Source organism: Rhopalosiphum maidis, chromosome 2, assembly GCF_003676215.2.
Source record: "Rhopalosiphum maidis isolate BTI-1 chromosome 2, ASM367621v3, whole genome shotgun sequence".
NCBI lineage: Eukaryota > Metazoa > Arthropoda > Insecta > Hemiptera > Aphididae > Rhopalosiphum > Rhopalosiphum maidis.
In genome coordinates this window covers 80699600-80725699 of record NC_040878.1, presented here as the reverse complement: position 1 = coordinate 80725699, position 26100 = coordinate 80699600, and the positions used below count along the sequence as shown (strand labels likewise).

Sequence of the window (26100 nt, the reverse complement as noted above, 5' to 3'; positions counted from 1 at the left end):
TAGTTACGCCATACGACTATCGGGCTAAACATTGATTTTTTTTAACAACGGTGGTTTATGAATTGTGCTTTAACACACGTAAAGGAACAACACGAATCAAACATTAAAAGTTATAAGACACAATATTATGCAACAGCGCAAATTGCTCGATGAATAAAAATTAAAACGCAGAATAAATCAAGAAAACATTTCAAGTTGTATCTAAAAAAATAAAACGTTTAAATAGATAAAGTTAAACGTCAATATTCGATTCTACATAATGTGTTAACATATACAAACACCAACGATATTACGATTATATTTAACCCAAATAGTAAAGTAACCGATTCTCTGTACAATTTAATTATAAAAAGTATTTGTGATTCGTTAGTGGTACATAACTATTGCAGTTAAACTGTTTAATATTATTATGTTAATTTAAAAATAAACCGATGTTCAGATCAGCCGCTTTTTTTCCAAAACAACTTAATTGTTAGCGACATGTCATACTGTTGAAAAATTAACAAAATTGTAAAATTAGTTGTCTATTGTCTTTGCTGTATACAAACTGTAAATCAATAAATCATACATAAAAATACGTAATGAACTAATGACTAATGACTAATGTTTTTATGTATAATATAATAAGTTATAACCTCCCACGAATTATAAATATATTATAAAAAAAGCAGAAATTTAAAATATAATGTATATATTATTATTTATTGAACAGCAATCATATCATATTATGTTTTATAAACAAATAAACAGGTAGTAGATATTTTATATAATTCAGTCTGTATATAAGACACAAATTTTATAGAAATATTATAAAGTTAATTACAACAACAAAAAAATAATAATTAAAAAACTACATGATTATTTTTATACAATTGTATGTGTTTATATATAATATATAAGCGCTACACTTAATACATAATATATCTATATGACTAATTTTAACACAATAAAAAGGAATAATGTATTTTTTATATACACGTTTTATGACGTATGTATGTATAAATGTAATAATATATAAATACCTTATGTTATAATTTTGATCTTATCACATAGTTGTTATACTTAATATTTTAGTTTAATTTCGAATGATCGAAATATCTTAAAAATAAACGGTTAAATTGTCTTCTCTTCTCGTTTCTTCGACTGGAGTCACACTGACGCTCGGGTCGATCTCACGCTAATAATAAAGGACAAAATAATAAATAATTAGGCGAAATAATTACAAAACCACAAAACAATTATTAATAATAATACTAATATACTTATATTATTAATAGGTTTAAACGTCTCGCGCAGTACCAATATACTGCTGTTTTTTTAAAAACTATTTAGTATGAATGTATGATGTATATGTACATAGCTAGGTATAACAAGAATATTTAACCGATCAATCGTTATATCTATATCTATGGCTATGATGGCAGACCTGCGCGAATAATACGCCTAATAATGTCATACCACAGAATAAATATCATACAATATACACAATTTAAATTTTGTCTATTTAAATAGAAAATACTTCAAATATCATAATATAATCGTTAACAAAAAAATGTGAGTTCTACAAATAATAATTCCCGTTTTCTATTTTTATTAATAATTAAGCCACACAGTTAACATACATTAAATGTTAATTATGTATACATTGTTTATTTAGTAAATAATAATATATAATAATAGTATTTATAATATCGGTAAATTTAAAATAAAAATAAAAATATACATAATATACTATACTCATACACAATAAAAAAAAAAAAACATTACCTACACGTTTTCTAAAAAAAATACGTAACGTTTAAGTTTTTTTAGTGATATCATATTAGGTTCCTATCTAAAAACCTTATGAACATAATAATTGTATACTGCGTGTCGTAAATCACAAAACATTTAAGTATAGTTTCACCTTTACTATTATAACAAAAGTAACTATGTAAGTAATAGGTAGATTGAATTCACACACTAAACTTGTTATTATCTGGTATCCATACTAAGTAATATAGTAATATAGTGTACATCTTATACTACATATACGTATAATCAATGGTTTAATAAACTTAATTGTTAAATTTATTTTACTTTTTTAATTTCACTAAGACATCTCATTTCCTGTATTGACCATAATAGTATAGCCAGTATAAATAACTACCTAGGTACCAATTGCATAACTTGGTGGTCTCGAACTTAACTTTCTATATTGCTATATTAGATTAGCTGTTTTAGTGTTAAGAGTGTTTTAACTGTTCACTATTCAAATTCAACAATTAAGAACTAAGAACTACAGTGGTAGGAGTGGTTCAACAAAATAAATGTACCATTATAGTTAACGAACGCTATGCTTTGATAATTTCGTTAATTTATTTTACGTTACATACTATTAACCTGAATACATATTTTAATATATTTTTGCAATAAAATTATCGTGAGATATAATTTGATTAAGAAAAAAAATCGATGAAAATTTTAATATATACGTCAATGGCTGTTTCATGTTTGAACTCCATTTTTAAACTAATACCAAAATAAATAAATATAATTTTCAGAAGAATTAGCAGTAATATTTTATTATATTATATCCACGTTATTTTGAATTTAATGCCACTCTTGAGGCTAGGGAACCATATATATATATATATTGCATATTTTTATGTACCTATAATTTTAAGTTTCTATACATTTAAAATTAACAAATTGATTTTAAATGTATTAATTGTATTAATAGAAAACTATAGATTGATAATTAAAGAAATAACTTTAATTACTTTCCTAATTATTCTAGTAATAGGTACTAAAATTGATAGATAATGTACAAATATATTATTTAGTTGAATTTAAGAATGTTATTGTTTAAATATCAATGTAAAATGTTTATAGTAAGCCAATAAGGGCCAATTGGTGATTATGATCAATCATTTTCTATAAGTAGTATTACTTCCACAAGATTTTAGACATAAATTATCTATGACGACTGTAACCTTATTATTTATACTTAAAATTGATTTCTAATTTTAATATGTGTATCCTAATGTCATACCATTGATTAAATATACTTAATAAATGGCCATAGGTATCTAATTTTGATTTATTTTACATACCGTCATGTGAGCACACGAATTACGATCATCCCAGCTGAGCTTCTTAACACGTTTAGGGATAGCCTCGGCAGGCCAATGGGGCATCCTAGAAAATCTGCTCACTGGACTTGGAGTAGCTGTAGTCGTAGTGGTCGAAGAACTAGCAGGCGATCGGCCACCACCACCACCCCTGGGAACTTGTGGTGGAGCCGGTGCAGGGAATTTGTGCCTAGATCGAGGAAGTGTTTGCTGTACTGCGCCCATTTTAGCTCGACCATTTCCATTAGTTGTTCCAGGAAACATTCTAGTTGCTGTAATCATCATCAATTATGGAAACAGTAAGTCAATATTATTATTATATTAATCGAGTACTTATATCAATAAATTATGTTTCACATGTATAAATATGTTTGATCCAACAATATATTATGATATTTTACATAATATGTCATTATTGAAATACATTTTCATTTAAATAATTATTTAAATAAAAAATGATTCATGTAATAAATATATAATAAAAATAATCGTGCTCAAAATTTAAATAATTAACAATAGTAGAAAATTACTATCTTAATAGTTATTGTTCAATTGTTTTTTCACAATTATTTGAATAAAACATTATTCGAATAACTATTTTTGAAAATTATTCGAATATTCTTTTATTTAAATTATTGTGAAAAAATCAATTGAACAATAATTATTAAGATAGTAATTTTCTCAATTCATCTGGTATTATTTAATTTCAATTTTTAATCATAATATTTTGTAGAAAAAAAATACAAACTTTTAACCGTCGCAGTGTATAAAGGATCGGCAGAGTCTTCTTTTGGATTGAATAATGGATTTTGCATTTTAGTGCCCACTCCAACTAAACGCTTTTCGTCATATATCGGATTGGTGCGTTTAAATCCTTCAAACTTAGTGCGTACGTCAAAATTAGTTGCAGTGCCAAGTTTCGGTTGTTTACTAAAAAAAAATTGAGTAATAAATGAGTTATAAAATGTTTTGTTTTTGCAAAGTAAATCAAATACTTTTTTTGAATATGGACTATCAATGCAATTATAACTAAGCTGAGGACGCCCAAAATAACTCCAAATATCACGAATAATGTATAGCTGTTAGCAGATGTTCGACCAGCAGACCTGATAATTGTGTCTGGCAAATGTACAATAACGGGCACTGAAGCCTATGAAAATATAAAATATTATAAAATACAAATTGGAGAAAATATAAATCGGACACCTACTTGTCTCGGAGGAATTCCAGTATCTGTAGCCACAGCTACTAGATGTGCCGTGGAAGTGTTAAGATCTGATAAATCGCCTAGTACAATATCTCCTGAATCTTCAATGGTGAACATTCTAAAATATGATAAAATAAAATAAATTAAATTATACATTAACCTTAAATGCAATTTTATTGAAATAATCGTATTTATTAATTTTAATGTGGAGTAGTAGAATGTGTGTTAAGTTTGATAGTATGATAAAATAATGTTAAGTATTGTCTATACCTAGATTCCGGGCCTCGAAGTGCTAAAGTAACACGATCGCCACGATCTCCATCTGCAGCTTCCACTTTACCAATCACCGTGCCTGGTAGTAATTGAGATAAAGATATATCTGGCACATAAAACTCATACTGCGGGTATCGGAATCTCGGATCCCAATCGTTGACGTTCAGTACGGTGATGTTGACAAATGCAGAAGTATTCTGAAAATTAAAATTAAACACGTGGTTTTCAGTTATATATAGGTGGTTTTAAGTATTTAAATATTTCTTACTATAATATAAGAACAGAATAAAAATACTATTAAATAATAAATCATATAAATTGAAAAATGTACAATAAATGGTTGTAAAACAGAAATTACTCCGAATAATAATAAAAAATTACCTAAAGTAAACGAGAATAGACGTTGCACCTGATTGAGAAAATGCAGTTACAAACATAGTAAGTCAATCGGGGAAAACTCGGTATGTTCCGAAACAAATCGACCGATCATACAATTGACATCTTTCACACCAACACGACGTAATTAACTAGTTTCGGGTCCAAAATCATTTAAAATATAGGTATATTGTAATATTGAATATGTTTTATTTCGTTAATTAAGATTATAACTATAATATGAGGTTATAGATTTATTCGGATTTTAGTATCGAAAAGAGATCTTTTCACCGAATCCAGTTGTATAGTATGAACAAAACAACGGAAGACGAGAAAATAATTTAACGCATGATATTCAGAACACGGCGTATTTTAATCGTATTATAAATAATATTGTTTATTTTATATTATATAAATGGACAAGAGTTTGTGTCGTAAAAATATATAATATTTAAATTATTTAATAATACCAGTTACCAGGTGGCAGGTACCTACCATAAAACTGTCGGTGGCAAAAGCATAAAACACATAATTATCAACCGTTTCGTAATCCAGCGGTTTCTTCAAGATGATATCACCGCTGATCGAAATCGAAAATATGTCTGTATAATTACTGAGCCAATACTTCAGCCGCTTGTCCTTTGGCTTGTTGGTGATCACAGTTAGCAGGACGCTTTCCAACGGCACATTTTCCAGCACTCCCGCCTGATAGTGGTCTTGTAAAAATTGTAGTTCACGAAGTGAAGTACCCGGTCGGCTTATGGTTAACGTGGCCAGCGCGTAACGATCGGCATTATCGAATTGTGTTGCCTAATAAAATCCATATTATTTTTTCAGTTATGCGTGCAATATAGAGTTTAATGAATACAATATACATACTCGAATGACCATAGTGACCGGTTGCAACAAATCGTCTTCTGGAATGGCACGTTTGACGGTAACACTACCCGAAACTTTATCCAGTTCAAAATATCGAGAGTCTTGAGTATCTAAATTATGACATGACCAAAAAAAATTAAAATTAAAATTTAATGTATAACAATGCATATTTAATCCGATTTCAATACAAACCAGAGTTCAGGGTGTAAAAAATATTAGCATTTATTCCGAGGTCTTGATCGTATGCAGCAATTTCTCTTGGAAACACCCTAAGTTTTGTGCCCTGATTATGCGGAATAAATAAAAAAAAAAAAAAATGTTAAGAAAAAATATAGTTAATAATTTTAATTATGCTCGTGGTGAATTTAATACATTCACGCATGTTTATATTGCATTACATAGATACACTGAAAATTGACAAAGATTTGTTTAAAATATTTTTTTTTCATCTAAAAAATATAATAATTTATTATATTTTTGTATATTAAGAACTTTTTGCTAATTATAAATACACTAGTTTTTAATATTTCTATAATACATTATATCTACTGAAAAGTTTTAGTGTACAATATTCATTACTTTGACAGCATTATCAGGTAAAGTTGCAGTATATCTTTCGTCGTAAAACTTCGGATTTTGATCATCTGCGTCAATGATGTTAACATATATGACTGTGTCTGTGTATTGTGGTGGATTTCCTTGATCCTAAAACAAATAAGTCCAATCACAAAAAGTGCACGAAGTTATTTTAAACCATATTATGTATAACATTATTTGGTTGGTATAAATTTAGATACCTGTGCTCGAATACTGATTGTAAAATTTGAAAGGGTTTCGTAGTCCAACGCTTTTCTCAACACCAGAGTTCCTTCGAGGCCATTGACGAAAACGAAAAAATCCTGTAATAATCGTCATATGATATTAATTTCTAAATATAAATGTATACTGCTATAACTATACATTATCGTCATTATCAATCTACCGTGCGTCTAAATAATATAAACTTTCTCATACAAGATCTAAAGAGAACATCTTACATAAATTCAATTATTTAAAACGTATATATCACGATTCACGAGATATATAAATATTTCATTCATATATTTTTTATTTTTTATTATAAAAGTGTCACATTATTTATTTTTTATATATAATTTATTTATTAACGATATGAAAATAAAAAAAAGGTATCGATATACTACTTTAATATATACTTCAATTATTGAATTAAGTTAAATTAAGTTTCTCCGATGGTAAATTTGGGACATAGAATATTATGTTTATGTGTTTGGGAGTGGGACTATGATAATTTCTTACCCTACCTCATTGGATCCGTCACTATATGACTATATACCTAAGTTAGAAATATACATCATATCATACTGATGTCATAAAATTCGTAAAATCGTTATTTGACTATACTATATTATATTATATAAGTGTCCGGTTCGTTTACATACATATGTATAACATACCTCTAAGATCTTTTTACTTCCACCTATGAAAATTGGCTGCACAAAATACACAATCATCGTATAATACATTATAGTAAAATATTGTGATCAAAACGTATACGAAGTAAAAAAAAAAAAATATTAAAAAATATAATATTATAATCGGAATTTATATATTATGTATAATTAATATATAATATCTTATTAATCAATCTAGTTTAATAGGTGTAAGAAGTACAATATAAGGTTGTACCGAGTTGTACCATTACATGTATAATATAATATTTAGAGACTCGTTACTCAGTAAAAATTGGAATAAGATATTTATTATTATGTTGCTTTTCAGTTCGATAAATAATAAATATGTGTTCGACTTACCGAATGCGGTCCCGGAAGCACGGTATAGTGTACAGTGGAAAACGGACCGAGTTGATCAGCGTCGACGGCTTTGATGCCCTGGAGCACTCTGGTCCCGACCACGGTCACCTGTAATGGTAAACGCGAGGAAAATTGGTTGAAAATACGAACATGGTAATATGTATATATATATATATATATATATGAAAATAATGGATAAATAACCATAATAGGCGTATAATAGTATAGACAACAACAAAAACTTATCGTTTAAAATAAAATTACTCGTACCTCGGATATGTTGAGTACGTAAGGGGCATTAACAAATATAGGAGCATTGTCGTTGGCGTCGGTGACTCGAATGCTTACGGGAATCGCAAAGTTCTGAAACACGCACGAGATTAGGTATGCAATAAAATACTATTTTATTAAAGCGCTTATTATTTTCTCTCCAAAAATGACATTATATTTTGTCGCCTTCTTACTATAATAATAATTATGATTATAATTAGGGATATGGCAGGATATTTGTATTTTTTTATAATCTTCGGAGTATAGTTTTTTAAGTAGGTATAGTACATAAATGATTATGATTCAGTTATTAACTAAATCATAAATTTACGCGATTTTTATTTTATTCCTATTTTAGTTTTATGGGTATTTTCACGTTTTTATTAAATATGAATAATTTTTAATTATTTTATTTACACACGAAAAATATTTAATAATTTGAATATAAACTGTATACATTCATATATTTACTATAATGCTTCTATACTATAATAATAATTTATTAATCACAGGATTTATCTAGTAGTTTAATATAATATAAAAAAAATACGATTGATTATAAATACACGCCTTAAGCTAAGCTGAGTACTACTGATCAATATAGTAAATATTTGATATCATGTTAACTGTACGTATATTAATCGTAAAATATAATAATAACACGGCTGAGTGAGTAATGCTCAAAATTTCTTATGTTTAATATACATTTTATAAACAACGAAATATGTTTAAATTTTTATTTTTATTATTTTATATTACGTATATAAATAAATACATTTAATAGCATAAGTAAAATAAACGTAATACAAATATAGTTATCGGATATTTTTAAAAGCCATTTTTTTATATAGGATATTTTTTACATTTTTATTGCATTATCATTTATATTTATTCATTATTGTAATATTGTATAAATAAACGTTAAATACCTTTTGACACAAAGATGTACACTTATTATAGTAATTTCGTTTTATATTGATAAAAATTATGCAAATATTTTAAAACTAACATAAATCAAAAACATGTATATCTATTTTATGTCTAAATATTATTAAGAAAAACATTTTTATTAAAATAATATATGATATTATAACAACGACCAACGAGAACTTACTGGATCGGCTGTATGTTTTCGCTCGCAGATCACATTTACATATACGGAAGATGGTCCTGAAATACCCTGCAATAACAGTACATAGTAACATATTAATATTATATTATTGGTTTGATGTAGCTGAACATTTTAAATGATGATAATAAATTTATAATCGTATAATATACTTCTTTATCCAATAGTTTTGTCAGAGTGAGTTCTTTTGTACCGGGCAGAATGGCGATAGGGCTGTCTACTTCTTTCAGTGATAAATTTATATTTCCAGTTTCGGACGTGTCTCCGTTTATCTTCAAAACACCTATAACAATCAAAATAAATAAACAAAATATAAATAAATTACAAAATAAATATAAATGGTTTATACCAATAATAGTTCCGACTGGTACATCTTCGGACACGAAGAAGCTTTCGGCCGAACCGCCGTTTTCTAAATAACATCGATTGTCCACCGCAGCTATAAAAGTTAAACTGAATTAAATATTTGCGTAAAAAAAGTGTATGACTTAAATTATTTTTGACGCTTATAATAATTATAACTTATTGCATATATTAATGTTGGGAATTATTTTTGAATTTATAACCATAGCTATAACAACTTAATAGAACTTAACGTTATACGCACAATTCGACGAGAGAATGGTTTACAGATAAAAATGGATACGTAGTAAGGCACCTAGTAAAAAAATCCAATGAATTCAAATTCTTTTATTATTATTATTTTTTTTTTTGAAACCCTAGTAAGACAATGAGATGGAAAATGCTGCTTTCGCCAACCGTAACGAAAGCATGTTCCTATGTACAGATGGTAAATAAGTATATAGGCAACAGGTGCCAGGTGGCTGTTGAGGAGCTCAAGTGTATCAGCGCATTATATATTATAGGTATGTTTGAAGTAACAGGAAATCCGTTTCGGATTTAACCGAACAAATCGCTACCGATGCACGCAAGATTCTCCTCACGGTGTATAACTCATAAAAGTACAGCGTTTCACGTCAGTTATACCACATATATAGGTACATAGTATACATATATTATTATGTTTGTGTATGTTATTTGGGGTAACGATATTTTTATACATTATCACAAATAACTCATAATATACCGTAACGTGTCGCTCGGGAGCTATTGGAATTTAGAAGTTTTCGTTGGCTTGGTATGTTAACAAATATGTTTTGCGCTATTGCAGATAGCTGATAGATTCCACCACCAATTAAATAATAAAATATATTAAATAGGTAATCTTGTTTAATCGTTAATTAGGAAAGATATACTAGGAAATACAAGACACTGAAAATTGATTAATGACTTGTTTATCGTCGATAGCTATAAAATCTATGGGATACCGCGATAGAGTGCAATATATTGTCTACATTAAAATATTTAATGACACCATTATAAAAATTTGCATAGTATAGGTAGAGATTGTTTTTGATAACCTACCAATTAATTGAAACTGACCATTTAGTTTTTATTATATTATTTCAATATGTAATACCAGCACAACGCAGTTAACGGAAAATTTCAAATTTATCAATAAAATGATCCAGTAATATTAAAATCCAAATCATTTCAAATATATGCATATTTGATTTAATGGTTAACACATTTTATCAAATTAGATACTTGATAGTTACTACTGACGTAGAAATACTGCAATGTGTCGTTGTACTCTGTTTCACATTTAACTATACGTATGTACTTTGTACATTGTACCCATAATATAATAATATTATATTGTGCTAGCAAATAATAATTTCTACGAACACATAAAAATTATATGCAATGAATAATGACTATAATAACGTCTTAGTTTAACAGGTAGGTAACAATAAATATTTTCATGATAATATTCATAAATATATCTAATTGCTGCAAATACACAGAATAAATACAATAAATAAAATTTATTATGTGGCATATATAATAATTATATTTGTTGTACTTATTATAGATTTAACCATAGATCCAATCACGAATATTCATATTTTCTACAAATACCTATATAATACATGTTTAGCAGTACTATACCGCGATAAATGTACACATAATATATTATTTTTCAATTATATCATTGATAATTAAAGTCGTTATTCTTAAAAATACGTTACTCGTCCGTGATTTTCTCGTTTATTATGGTATAATATCTTATAATCAATGTGAATACAATGAATTTAAATTTGTTGAGACTGAATATTATTTACTCTCTAAATTAGAAAATATTTGATGTCTGTAAAGCATTTAAGGTAACTAAAATAACTTTTACGTGGATAACATTAATTAACATTTTAAACGGATTTCGATTTCATCTTTATATAAGTATATAAATTATTAATCATTCATTGTTAAGTGCTAAATGCAGTACCTATAAAATGTCGATCAACTTATGTTATACGGTTTAAACGTGTTTTTATAGTTTATCATAATATGTAATATGTATTATATATATTTTACCTGTAGTAATTATTATTTCGTTTCAGCTATGAAATACCCTATATTTTTATATTGGTATTTATTTACTAAGTGGATTTTTTCTATTTTCTTGACAGATTTATAGATATTGCCAAAAGAAAACGTTGCCACGAGAGACGAAAATTTCAAATTTTCGAATTTCACCAATGCCGAAACGAAAATATTATTAATTATATATATATATAGGTATGCTAATTTGCTAATTCGGCGACACGAACCTATACAACAGCTATATACATCAAAATAAAATAATAACACTACATTAATATACACGTATGTAAGAAAACAACTACCTATTCAGCGATTTCGAGCCACTTGTTAAACGGTCGTGACGATTACCGTACCATCAAATTTACCGCATACATAAATGATAATATACGTACGTAGGTATGTACAAAATATTATTATAATACGTCTGAGCACCATAACTTACTTTTCTAAAATAATTTTCACATGGACGTCGCGTCATATCGGACAATGTGAACGTTTCACGTTTTGTTGAAATCAAAGGATTATTTCGTGATCATCTTTGAACGTGTAATTGTTTAATGAATTATTCATTTCGTATAAATGAGTAGTAGGTACGTGTACCCGAATTATAATCATATACTATATTATTTTATTGTGTAGTACTGAAGATCTGATTTTCCGGATACGGCGGTAAACATACACACTGATGTATACAAACAGCACACGTATTATTATTGTTTGTTTATATTTCAAAATGCCTGAGGTAGAGTTAAAATATTATGATTGAATGATATTTTTTACAGTTTTTAGTGAAACACGTACAATTATGTTCTGTTCATCTCCCTAACCCTCAATAATAGTAATTCAAATGTCTTATGTAGGTTAGTATTACTATATTCATTATAGCCTTTAAGGCTATAACTTCAACGTTATAAGTTATAGTTATATTTTTATTAATTTTTCATTTATTTTGTTGTTATTGTAAAATATTATAAAATTTTTCATTCACGCTGAAATAATTTTATTCTACTAATTCTACTTACCATCAGTGGGTTTTAGGCGCTAGCGTGGCTTTTAGAGAAGAATACAAGTTAAATCATTTTGATTTAATACTCTCACCTAATTTTTTTTGTTACTCTATAAAAGTAATTTTAGTATAAGTACTATATTAAATCTATATCAAATATGTGTCATACGATCTTCAAAGTGAAGCTTAAACGTATTTTTTCCATTAAAACCTATACATATTTTAAGAACTGTAATAGTATTAAATTATATTCCAATTTCCAGCTATCTATCTATATATCTTTCAAAGAAATCGTTTACTCGACGTATCTTCAAACAAAATATACCGCTAAACTGAGCTACTGCTATAATATTTGGTAAAGTAAAGAGCGATTTCACGGTAAAATTGATAGAGAAAAAAATTATGAGATTAACGGTTTTTATTAGTATCTATAACATATAATAGTGATCTAAATCACCATTCCAACACGTATAGTATATAACTTAAGAATTATACGGTTGTACGAAAAATCTATATTTATTTCGTAAAATATAATAGTTATAATGTAGTGTTTCTATATATTTTATTAACTAACTAATAATATTACAGTTTCGATGAGTAATCAAATTTGAAATTAGTTACCAACATTATAAGATTATGATAATAAAAAATTACATATTACATACACTATACAGATATTATATTAAAAACCGTATAGTGTATATACCTCAAACCAAAAAATCGACAATTAAGTACGTGAATTAAGAAAATTCCACCAATAAATAAAAATAAAAATATCAATAAATTTATTGAATTTAGTGTTGTACACTAGTGAATTATAAAAAATAAATTTCACTTTGACACTTAGAAATGACAATAGCATCAAAACTATTATACTCAGTAACAGATTTAAAAAATTATATGTAAATTGTAAAACAAAACAAATCTATACTTTATAGTCTATACTATTGTATAGTTCAATGGCTGCTATCGTCTGGTTAACCGCTGATACCATGATATTAGAATAATATTAAGTTAACTACATCAATTGAATATTATTATTTATATTACTATGATCTGTAACCTGCTGGTAGATTTCGAATAAAAATAATAACAATAATAATATTTGAAGATGATCAATGATTAGTAAGAAAGTCTTCAATTTTAACTTATTGTTTTCACTCTATGCGATCAAATAAATAAAAAGAAAAGACGAACACTTAGCCAGTCGCTAGGAACGATATCAGATGACCACAATTATTGACGTAATAAAAACTTCTAATAAATATATTATTATTGAGTATTTCCATAGACGATTATGGTGATTTCTTTTTATATCTTTGTGTCGAATAATAATTTTAAATATTATAAAACTATACAAAAATAATGCCATACTATACGTAATATATTACTAATGTTCGTCATTAAAGAGTTTACGACATTTGGATCTTCGATAAGACTTTATAGTTAATTTTTTTTCTTTCTTTTTGTGTTTAAGGCGTGATTTGCACGATTTTTAGCTAACCATTTATGGGTTCAATTATTTTTTATAAGTCAGTTACTAATATTTTAATATGATCTAATTATTATAATAATTTATTATTAGTTTTACTTTGATTGAGGTTAGATTAATATGATATTTGGTAATTTGGTTAGGATATAATGGTTAAATATTTTTAACAAATATATTATTATAATTCAAAACAAATTTCTATAGAACAAAATGGCTATAACAATACAGACTATATGCAGTTTATCCCCTTAATGTTTAAATTTTAACTTAGTTATATCAAACAAATTATTACTGACATTTAAAAAATATAAAAACCCAATATTCATCATGTGATCAAATTGTATATATATATAATGTATATATAATTTATCTATATTTTCACGTTTAAACCAATATTAATTGTTATACTAATACATATTTCGTGTCTATATTATATGTATTCGAAAGAAAATACACATAGGAATCTCAATTACAACATAGCTATTAGAGAACAAGACCTCTCGGAGACTTAGTAGTATAACTCAGTGACGGATCCAGAGGGGGGAGATTGGGGCGATCGCCCCCCCCCGTTCTCTCAAAAAAAATAGTTTAAGTCCCTGATTTTAGTTTTTGACATAATTATACTACTAGGGTATTAAAATTATAGTGATATATTTTTTTATTACTATTATCTACTATAAAAAATATTTTTTTTGTTCTGTACGAAATTGTGGAAAGTAACATATGTATGTACCTAAATAAATACTTCATTAAAATTAATGTGTGCCCTTTAAAAATCGCCCCCCCCTGTTATCTTGGTATGGATCCGCCCCTGGTATAACTAAATAAAAAAAACTATCCAAAAACTTGCCGAGAAATGATTTTAACTTAATATTGTAATAGGCAAACACCTAAAACGCCAAGTTCTTAAGCTGCTTAATGCCGTCTTTTAGCAAAGCAATACAGTAGACTGCATACTATATTATATTCCGGGATCTTAATTGCAAGTATACTCAGTTGACAGAGCATATTGTATTACGATTTACGGCGATACAAAAACGTTGTCACGATCCGACGACCATATAATATGACGTATACATGTATATATCTATATAAATGACATCGATCGACCAAATCGCGATGTGTCAATTCGTTCGACTCCGTTGCAGAAATGAATCGAGCGAAAATGATAGTACGTATATATAGGTAGGTACTATATAACACTATAAAGTACTCTGTAAGTTATTGCACACGGTCTGCGAACGGAGGAGATATACGTTATAATATTGTAGTTGTAGGGGGACAGTGGGCGATTGAATTTTAGACTTTGTTTGTGGTTATATTATGCGTACAATACAATATAGTGATGTAGAAATGTAGGCTGTTAATCGGGATGAAAACCGCGTGTTTAAAATGGTATGATATTGCGTAACGATGAGGTTTTGTGTTAATACGCAGGGCAATTGTTTTGTCAGAAAACGCTCGTCATTTTATATATCGGTGACTATATTTTATCGCGGGGTACTTTTAATCGCGACATGTGGTGCTATTAGTTTTATATACTATAGTAAAATATACAGGTAGAATATTTTTCTGAAAATATTGTGTTTTTATATGATTATCGAATAGTCTGAGTTAATAGTATTCCCATTTATTAGCAACAATTTATGTAGGCATTGATACATTTTTGTCACTTGTTTTGCTGATTAAATACATTTCAAGTGCTAAAAAAAAATATATATATATACTAATATCTCAATATTTGACACGTCATTTGTAGTTATACTTATAACAATATTAGTTTCAAATATTATAAGGTATCTACTACAATAAATACACCTACCTTAATTTTTAAAAAACATCAAGTTAAGACTTAGAAATACTTTAGACTATTGTCTATTGAGTATATAAGAAAATGTATTTTTATTTCAAATACCTAAAGGTGAGCATTCGCCGAAAAGAATTGTTACTCTGCATAATATTATTTAATATTATACTTATATTACGCGTGACACTTGTTTTAAATCCTGTTGTTGGCTATTATTTTGTCTCGAGCATAATGTAATAATTGAGTGTTTGAATCTACACTTTATAGAACACGCTCAAATTCGAACAACAACAGATCGTGATTTTCGTTGGCGACTATATAATATTACATAACGCACCGTGCATGCATAATAATTAATAATATTTACAAACTCAAGACGTAATATTTCGAATACACATAATGACTTCATTTTTATTGTTTTGACGGAAGCTTGGACAGGTTTTGAGGTAACTTTGTGATGTAGATTTTCAGACAAATTGTTTGATTAAAAATATGAAAATATATATATTATTTATTTTAGAATAATAATTCTATATATTATATATTATGTATGACGTTTTTATCTCAAATATTTCTTATTTGATTATTTGATGTTCTAAGTACATTACGGAAATATCTTTATTAACAAAATACGTATGTCTATTGGTAAAACTATGGCAGAAAATAACGATCTTTTGTTTTTTGAACTTTAATGTGTTGTTCAAAGTGTAGATGTATTAAATCAATATATTGGGTTTTAGTAAATTACAGTGAAAAAATCGTATAATAGTTTATCGTATAATCAATGATTCAATAATGACATGTGTAATGTTTTGACTGTAGTGACGATAAAAATGTTATTAATCTTCAACTTACTGTATACACGGGGGGAGGGGCATTAATCTTTATGAACGAAGCTTTTAAAATATTTAATAGTATATAATATCTACAGATAATATTGTCTTTTAATATATAAGTAATATTTGTTACGGATATTTTAATCCTCTAAGTATTTAATCCTACATTTGGACGTATTAAAATGGCCGGTTTATATCAAAAATAACATCTAAACAATCTTTATTTTTTGAATAATATTAATACAAATTAATCAATAGATTTTTAAAAATCTTAAATTATAAAAATTACCAATAGGTCTACTTATTAAATTACACAACGTTTTGTGTACATTTACAACTATAAGTTATATTTATTTATATTGTAAAATTAAAATTACCAAATTAGTATGATTCATAATGTTCATACTCAGGTTAGTGTAGTGTAGATAATTTCAATAGGCCAGGCTTTCCCAGCCTGTTGTATAATAAAAATAGGTTAGATACTGTAGTTTTATTTTCAATAATTTATTGAAAGTTGAAAAATGTTCTATTTCTAAATAAAACATTACTGTATAGCGATTATATAATCGACACAATTTGTTTACAGTTTTTTTTTTAAAAAAAAAAAGATAAATAAAAAATCATTTTTTGTTGGATAATATACGATTGTTTGAATAAGAAAGTTGGGAACTGGTATTGTAAGGCATTAGCTTGCATTGTTCAATTCGTGGCGAAAGATAGTGTAATTACTAATTAGTATTATAGTATTGTGATAAAAAAATTAAAAGCAACATTAAAATAATCACAAAATTAAGTTGCTGAAAACAGTCGATGGTCGTAAGTAGTATTTATTTTCTTAAATGTATTAATTGATGAAACTATTGTAAAACAACCTTTTTTTAAAAGTACAGTTTATAAGAGTAGACTTAATTTTTATCTAGTATAAAGAAGAAGCGTTGAAAGATTCTTTACCGAAAAAAGTGTTTACAGGTTTATATAGCTCTTTGTATTTTATAATCAATATACCAATATTGCTTTTCTCATGTGTTAAGATCAATATATATATATATATATATATATCAATGATTATGCTTACTTTTTAATTTTACCTTCCGGTTTGAAAATAATTCTGTCCTATAGAAATATATAATTCATAAATACTGAATTAAAATTTATTGATACATATTAAAATAATTGAAAATCATTTACAATTTATAATTTTGATCAATAATTGAGTGATATTTTTTTATTTTACAACAGTAATCATAATATTCTTGTATTTAAAATCTTAATAGCTGATTCAAGTTTATATTCTATAATAGATAGGACATTTTATGAAACGCCAATATTATCAACGTTCTGCACAAATTAATTGAGTGATGAACAAAAACAAAATTTCTTTAATATTATGTTTAAAATAAGTGTTTCTTTTTAGTATGTTCTTATTTCATTTAAATAAAATAACTTAAGTTGTTCCTATTGAGTGAGTATAATAAAATATTTTTACATAGTATTTTAAATTTAGATGACCAATAGGGAACGGCTGTTATTTAATGGAGTTGCGGGTCTATCAACCCCGGATATAACAAAGTGGGCAGTTAGTCTATCGAAATTAAAATGTTTTGAGAACAATTCATTTATGAAAACGTAATTTCAAGCACAATTTATAAGTTAATTGGTAAATTTTTGTTTGTAATAATAGATGTAGTTATTTATTTTGAAAATCTTTTCTTTGTTTTTTTATTACACAAGCCGGATGAGAAAACAATATCTGCGGTTTAAAGAAATTTTGTGAAATCTACAGTTATATTATTAATAATATTTTTTCAATTATTAAAAATTATTTAATTTTGTTAAGTAGGTACGATGCACATATAAGAAAAGGGTTGAAAATAAAACGAAATAACAAAACAGAATAAGACCGGAAGTGACGTTACGCTTGCCCTTGCAGAACATCCGGCTGCTCTTCGACCAACCGTGCACTAGAATATTTAGCTTCCACCGGGATTAGTCGAGTAAGTTTTATCAAGGACTCCAGATTGATAATTTTTTCCTCAGAAACAATAGAAAAGGCCGAGCCCTCATATCATGTATAATATGAATATACTTTTACATAAACTGGTCAATGGTTAGGTTTTTGTACAGTATTATACCGCCCGCATATATTAAAATAACAATCATCAACCGACTAAAGACTAATTAAGAACGATCCATACAATTATCGAATAACCTTCTAAATTTACTGCATCGGTGATAATCACAGAGTAATGTGCTATATACGTCAACGTAATCGGTAACAATAAAAATAACGATATATTATTAAAATTATTGAGCGGATTACTTAAGTAACTTATTTAATCCACGATGGTATTAATACCACAAAAATTCGGATTCTAGTCAGTAGACGTAGAACCCGCCATAAAAGTCCGTATTATGAGTGCCAAAAATCCATACTAGTCTATAAACACTGCATACATAAAATAAATTATGAAAATTATATTATCTATCATAATTCATAAGCAACCGATTACTATACTACCTATGATTTACACTTTAAAAAAATGATAATCTATAATGGTATCAAAATATTATATAGACGCCAATCCATTTGTAAAAAACTTGAAAAAATTTTAAAATCATCATTTTCTTTAAAAAAAATTTGTTTTATGGATCAAATGGATGAATCAAAAGTTTAAACAGCTCAAAAACGTGTGTAGCTATTGCTTAATATACTACAGTGTCTTAGACTTAAAGTAAACATCTTTCGAAGAATAGCTATTGGACTCATAATTATAGGTAGGTAAACCTATATAGACTAATATTTATTTTATTTATTTAGTATACCTATAAATCTATTGAATGAATAATTTATCATCAAATGTAGTGATGTAGACAAGGTTTCTGTTTGAAATGAAGCGATAACAATTGCCTGCCACGCATTTGGGATTTGTAGTAAACATTTAGCGTGTTGATTGTACTTGGGGTAGGTTTTCCAATCTTAAAGTTTCAAGATATTAGATTTTCAAAAACGTAAATAATAATCGTAACGCATTAAGTGAAATTTTTACAGGTATAAAAATAATACGATATTTATCAAACAGAAAAATGTTATATTTTGCATATAATTATGTATTAATAAATATATGCGTTTGCTTTGTAACAATAACCAACAATTCTATAATTTTATGCTCGCATTGTTTTTTCACTTACAAATGTACATACTTTTTCTTTCCCTATCCTCAAATCGATTCTGTAGGTATACCGTTAATTATAATTCAGTTGGTTCGATCGCATTCGTTTCTTCTTCTTTTTCATATTTTTGTTAGGTACTAAATTCTTTATTCTCGTACAGAAACACGCGTTTATAATATGTAAACAGACACAATATCGTAATGTACAGTAAAACCTACATAATATATTTTATATATATTATGTTTACTTACCCCGCCCAATTATACAGTTCACAATTAGATTTGTGTTTGTTCTAAATAGGTATATAATATACTTTCTTCAGATCACGATCGAAGGAATACCTAACCTGCTGAAGTAGACGCGTATAATATACAACAACAACGGCAACAGAACAACGGACAGATAATATTGGAATTTTCCGGTCAGCGCTCGTATAATGCGTATTTTTGTAGTGTGTGTGATGAGTAAAGAAATACGTCAACGGAACGACCCAATTTTGTGTATGATGTGTGCAGTCTATATGTATATGTGTGTGTGTTACAAGAAAACTCGGAGAAAAATTGTTTTCGTATGTGTCGTTTCGCTCTACACTGTTTTATATATTATTATTATATATTAGCGTTAGAACTATAGTACTATAATAATAATAATAAGACAGAGAAAAACGTGCCCATCTATAATGGACCGTAATACGTCACGTAATATCCTCCGGACACGTAAATCGAATAATTGGTACTACGCTGTGGGGTGTGCATAGCCTAGTTCTAGATGATAAAATAACAATAGATAGCTGATAACACTCGAGTCTAATATGATAGGATATACCGTGTATCTATATAGCTGTACACGAAAACATGGACAGATACATTGATCCGTGATCTTAATAGTATAATCGGAATGTCGGACGCGTGTTTCCTTCAAATCGGCCGGGAAAAAAATTACACACAACTGTTTATTTGATTTCAGTGTCGACGGTGTCGTTGGTGTAAGATACAGGAAGAAAAAGACGAGTATTCGTTAGTTTTAATTTTTTTATCATTTTTGTCCGAGATTTGGAAAACAAAGCCAATAATATTTATATTAAAATACAAAAAAATAATTTAAAATTTTGTTTTCGTGAAAATTTTTTTCCGATTTAAAAGTGATTTAATTGTGCGCACTCGATGTATATGAAGGGGGGTTATAGCGCGCATTTCTTTCCTTTTTTTTGTTAATACGATGAGGAAATTTGGTTTTCCTAAAAATGTCGCTTATTTGCGCCTATATCACAGAATAGATTAAATTTAATCTTCACTTATTTAATGTGCTTATATATTCGTATTGTATTCGTACCTAATAATTTAATTCTCATTATGCACGAACGCATATTATTACTGCAGTAATATATTATATATACTATTGATAAATATCTATACAGATTTAGAGAAAAACATTTTAAGATGTGGTTAATAATTTCAATGGTACAAAGCTGTTATCGATATTTTATATCTATCAAGAGTTAAACTGAACTACAGTGATAAAATAATTTGTTAATTAATCTATTGTGAAATGATGTAATAATTATTACACTACACAATAATCGCATGGTCATCAACTACATTACGTATTATTATATTATTATGTTAATAAGGAAGTATAGGATTACAGACCATTACTTATTAGGTGTAGGTAAATAAATATTATACATAGGTAATTCACCAAATCTACTCACTTCATTTTTTTTATTTAATAATGCAGTTATTCAAAATTTGATTTTTGGCATTTTTTAATATACTTAAAAACTATATTTTTTAAATCTTGGAATTTTATTGGTGTATATGACAGTATAATATTTAAGGAGTCTCCTCAGTAAAAAATTTGATTCTCATTGAAAAATCAGAAGTTTTTATTTCCACAGGACATTTCTTAAATAATATAAAAAATCTCAAATATTCAAAAATATTATATACATATTTACATACATATTACTTAAGTAATTTTGAAAATAAAAAAATCAGATTTAAAGTGTGTTAGGCGATCGCTCGTATATAATATAAACATATAGTGCATTGCAGATTAAAAATCTAATTTAATACAATTTTAATACTATTACTTATACAAATAATAAACAATAAATATGTACTGCAAAATATGAGTAATACATTTTTATATTATTTTATTATTTTATATACTGTGAATAAAATTTAAATACCATGTGGTTAATGATTAGTTGTTGATATTAATTAAAGCAAATCCTTTTTTTATTCTGTTTTTATGTATGTATAATAAACAGTGCTCGATTGGGGGGGCGCAGAGAGACGGAGTACCCCAAACTATTTTCAGAAATTTTAGCGTACCCCTACTTTTATTTTTAAGGGGAACGCAGGGAACTCTGCATCGTCTGCATCATTCTTAATTTTTATTAAAATGCACGTGATAACATCATAATAATTTTTCTTACCATTGATTTAATAATTATTAAGATATTTATTATTATTATTTAACTAATTATCTTAAATCATCACTACAAATTGTGCCACAAAATATTTGTTCCACATTATATTTGTTCTAACTACTATTGCATCCTAGAATATACGTCTTATGATAAATTATGGAACTATTTAAATAAATAGTTAAAATTAATTGTTTTTTATTTAGTTAGTTTTGAGTTTGTTATAATATTAGTTATAACTAAAATATACAATATAATATTTACAGTAATTTTTTTTTTTAGTTTGATTATTTATAAATACTTTTTCATATGATTTAAAGAGGGTTATAGGGGGTGTGGGGGCTACGCCCCCACAGCTTAGTAACGTTTAACAAGTGATGGGGATGCTCTTTTTTTAAAAGTTAACAGAGTCCCCCTACTTTAGTTTTGCTAAGTCGAACACTGATAATAAACTAGTTGAATTTTGTAAGTATTAGTTATGACTTACGATTGAAAATAAGTTTTTAAGAAACGTAATACATAGTACATATTGTAATAACATATTGTAATATAATATGCTCACATATAAATATAATAACAAAAATCTGCGCCAAGTATTATACTCCGAAAGCGATATTATTATGATTATTTCATCGTAAAAAAACGTAATCAGAACACCGCAATAATATCCAACAACACTCGTTCCAGTGCCCCGTCCTCTAATAACGTAAAGTACGTCCGACTTTTATTTAATTTCTTTAAGGTAGTTACACGCTGAATGCGCAAGTTATTAGTTATGGCTAACTGTATAAAATGGTAATTAAAAAATATAGAAGATGGCATTTATATTATTATAAAATATATATACATACCATGTCATATACCCATTATAAGTCTATATATAGGTAGGTATAGTTATAATAGTATGAAGTAGGTCATTACGCGTATTATAGTACCGTACAAATAAGTAAAATCTTGTGTAGATCTTTAAAGTTTAAATTACTGGGCATACAAATATACAATTAACTATAATATATATATCCGGACGATTGTTTCAAGATATCATGAAATTAAACGTCAAACAAGCCCCTATACATAGGTCAACATTTAAAAGTCATTCGGTGCAGTTGGTATAGGTATTATAATAATATGCATTCTAATAATTATCACGACACTAACCGTTAGTCGTTACTCCCAGTTACTAACCGTTACTCCTATCCGATTGACCGTTGATTTGTTTTTAAACATCTTTGTAATACATCCAATGTTTGGTCGGCGGTACTCTTTTATTTAAATATTCTATAATGTAATATTATGCATCTGCCTATGTCATGTGCATGTACCATTTTATAGTTTATCTCACTTACGGCTTACTACAAGTCCACAATAGGTATTACGACAATAATCAATCCAATCGGTATTCCCCGAAATCAAATTTGAGTTTGATTAAAACGGATAGAAAAATAATCAATTTAGACAATTTAATAATTACACGCTTAAAATACAGTGTTGTACTAGGTACTATGTTGTAGAACCGTAAAGTTAGATACTTAGACGGCATATTATATTGATATATTAAACCGAGTAAATCTTGCAAAAATGAATAAATTTCATATTTAATTCCATTACATAATATAACATGCTTATTATTATTGTAGATCCGGATAAACATATTAATTCAAACCAATATAACAAAATTATTATTATACATATATCATTATTTATCGTGTTACATCGCGTGTAAAAGATGTAAAATAAATTATAATTTATAGTCGTACAGACTATAATAATTATATCGAGTAAAATTATTATATAGTCGAGGTTATGATGGTGATCTAAAACCGAATAATATATTATGATTGTACTGTAGGTATAGTAAACATCGTCACTGATTAGTGATTACTGCAGTATTATACAATTACATAACTATGATATCATTGGAGTTTATGGTAATGTTCTGAATTTCTACCGCAGAATTACGGTTGTCTCGTCCGTGGTCCACCATCACGTCTCACCACAATAAACACTATTGCAGATGATGAATATAAACATTGCTTATTGCCGTACAATACATCGCGGTATTTCCAAATCGTATGTATATAAATTATCGTATGATATTGTTTACGTAATTTTTAAAAATAATTCAAGCATTAAATATCCAACTTTTAAACAAAACTATGAATTATAATGTATAATATGAGCGCTTAGACCTATGTATAAATCATAAACGTTTATATTATTATTATCGATATAATACAATAATAATATAACATTGGTAGTCGTGACAAAAAAACCTCAATTTCTAAATAATTTATTATTAATATAAAATTGAATACCTATCCATGATGTGATAATATTTATAATATTATAATCTTTTTATTGATTTATGTGATCACATAATAAAATATACAAGTAAACGTACTTTTATTCTACATTTTATATTTTATAAAAATTAAATACATTTTATCATAAATTGTTTCCCATGATGTACTTGTACTATATAATAAATTAAACCTGTGACGCACAGAGTAATTTTGAAAGCACATGCAGTTAACAAAAATATACTTATCGACTCATTTATGGTTTTGCAAACAAATTTTCTTGTGTTCAACAATTATACTTACAAAAAAATGTATTTTAAATCAAATATTTCAGGGTAGCTTAGTGTTTTAGTGGTTAAATGTTTAAAAAAATCATTAAATCAATATAGGTTATATAAATTAATTATTATAGTTTAGTAATGTTTATATACACGCTTCCCTGTGACACCAGCAATTTACACTTCTCCCCCAACCCTTCGAGAGCTCATTCACAACAGTACTTGATGTTCCATCTGGGCGTCATTAAAATAAACCTATACATATATATTGTAAGATGGTGTGCGTGCAATATGATTTTTATAGTTTTTATGTGTAACCATCTAGTACCTAGTACCTATTAATAATTTAAGACACATATTTTCCACCGATAATAACGTGATATTATTACTCAGTAACTACTCAGCATAAATTGACTGAATATTATAAAATAAAATAGCCCTATATACTAAATAGTGTGAAATAATTTCACACCATCATATGTCATTTCTAAAACTCGAATTACATATTATGAATTCAGCGCCTACAGTCTAAAACAAAAATATGAACCCATATTTTTAAATAAAAAAAAATCGGGGCTTACAGTGATTAATATATAGGCTACAGGGTTATATTTAATCAACTAATAAAAAAAAATAATACAATTTTTTGGGGCTGCACCTCTTTTTAGCTATACTATTGCCTATCCACAGTCTACTGATAATCATCTTCTCGATAAACCAACCGGACATAGTCTTGCACAACAATACAGACATAATAATAATAATAATAATATATTATAAATCCAATTTTATTTTAACGTTTATATTCAATTACACCATGTAGGTGTAACCTGTGTACACGATGATCGTCTCTTACATAGTTGCATGTACAGTGCTTCGGGGTCATTCCTAAATTATGTATGTATTTCAATTAGAAAATAAACGCATATAAAACGTGATACATATTGCACACTTTCAAAAATAAGAAAGTATACGTATTATTGTCAAAATTTTCAAAAATATATATCTATACAAGCACGAGAGGACGGTTTTTCGCGAGTAAAACGGCCAACGGTCTTATAGAAAGTACAATATGCATATAATAATAATAATAACAACAACAACAACAACAACAATACAATAATAATAATAATAATATAACTTCGTTGGTCGAATGATTTTGGCGGTATATAATACAACATTGCTCTCCTACGCCGGCCACAGTTGCGTCACACCGATCGCGGCTTAACACTAACACTATTATTATGTTATATATG

General features: G+C 27.2%; 1 protein-coding gene across 4 annotated transcripts in view; it reads right to left on the bottom strand.

Moving 5' to 3' along the window:
- Positions 1-989: 989 nt before the first annotated feature.
- Positions 990-26100, bottom strand: part of LOC113551946 (protocadherin Fat 4) — a 43280-nt gene continuing 18169 nt past the window's right edge. For all 4 annotated transcript variants that reach the window (XM_026954543.1, XM_026954545.1, XM_026954541.1 and 1 more), the window contains 16 exons: positions 9428-9517; positions 9231-9361; positions 9064-9129; positions 7950-8042; positions 7680-7787; positions 6645-6746; positions 6427-6552; positions 6040-6130; positions 5848-5957; positions 5464-5778; positions 4591-4790; positions 4324-4438; positions 4109-4263; positions 3862-4043; positions 3096-3385; positions 990-1177 (listed from right to left, as the gene is read on the bottom strand). In XM_026954543.1, coding sequence (XP_026810344.1) covers positions 1100-1177; positions 3096-3385; positions 3862-4043; positions 4109-4263; positions 4324-4438; positions 4591-4790; positions 5464-5778; positions 5848-5957; positions 6040-6130; positions 6427-6552; positions 6645-6746; positions 7680-7787; positions 7950-8042; positions 9064-9129; positions 9231-9361; positions 9428-9517 — 2252 coding nt within the window. In that variant the 3' untranslated portion in view covers positions 990-1099. The remainder of the gene's footprint in view (positions 1178-3095; positions 3386-3861; positions 4044-4108; positions 4264-4323; positions 4439-4590; positions 4791-5463; positions 5779-5847; positions 5958-6039; positions 6131-6426; positions 6553-6644; positions 6747-7679; positions 7788-7949; positions 8043-9063; positions 9130-9230; positions 9362-9427; positions 9518-26100) is intronic.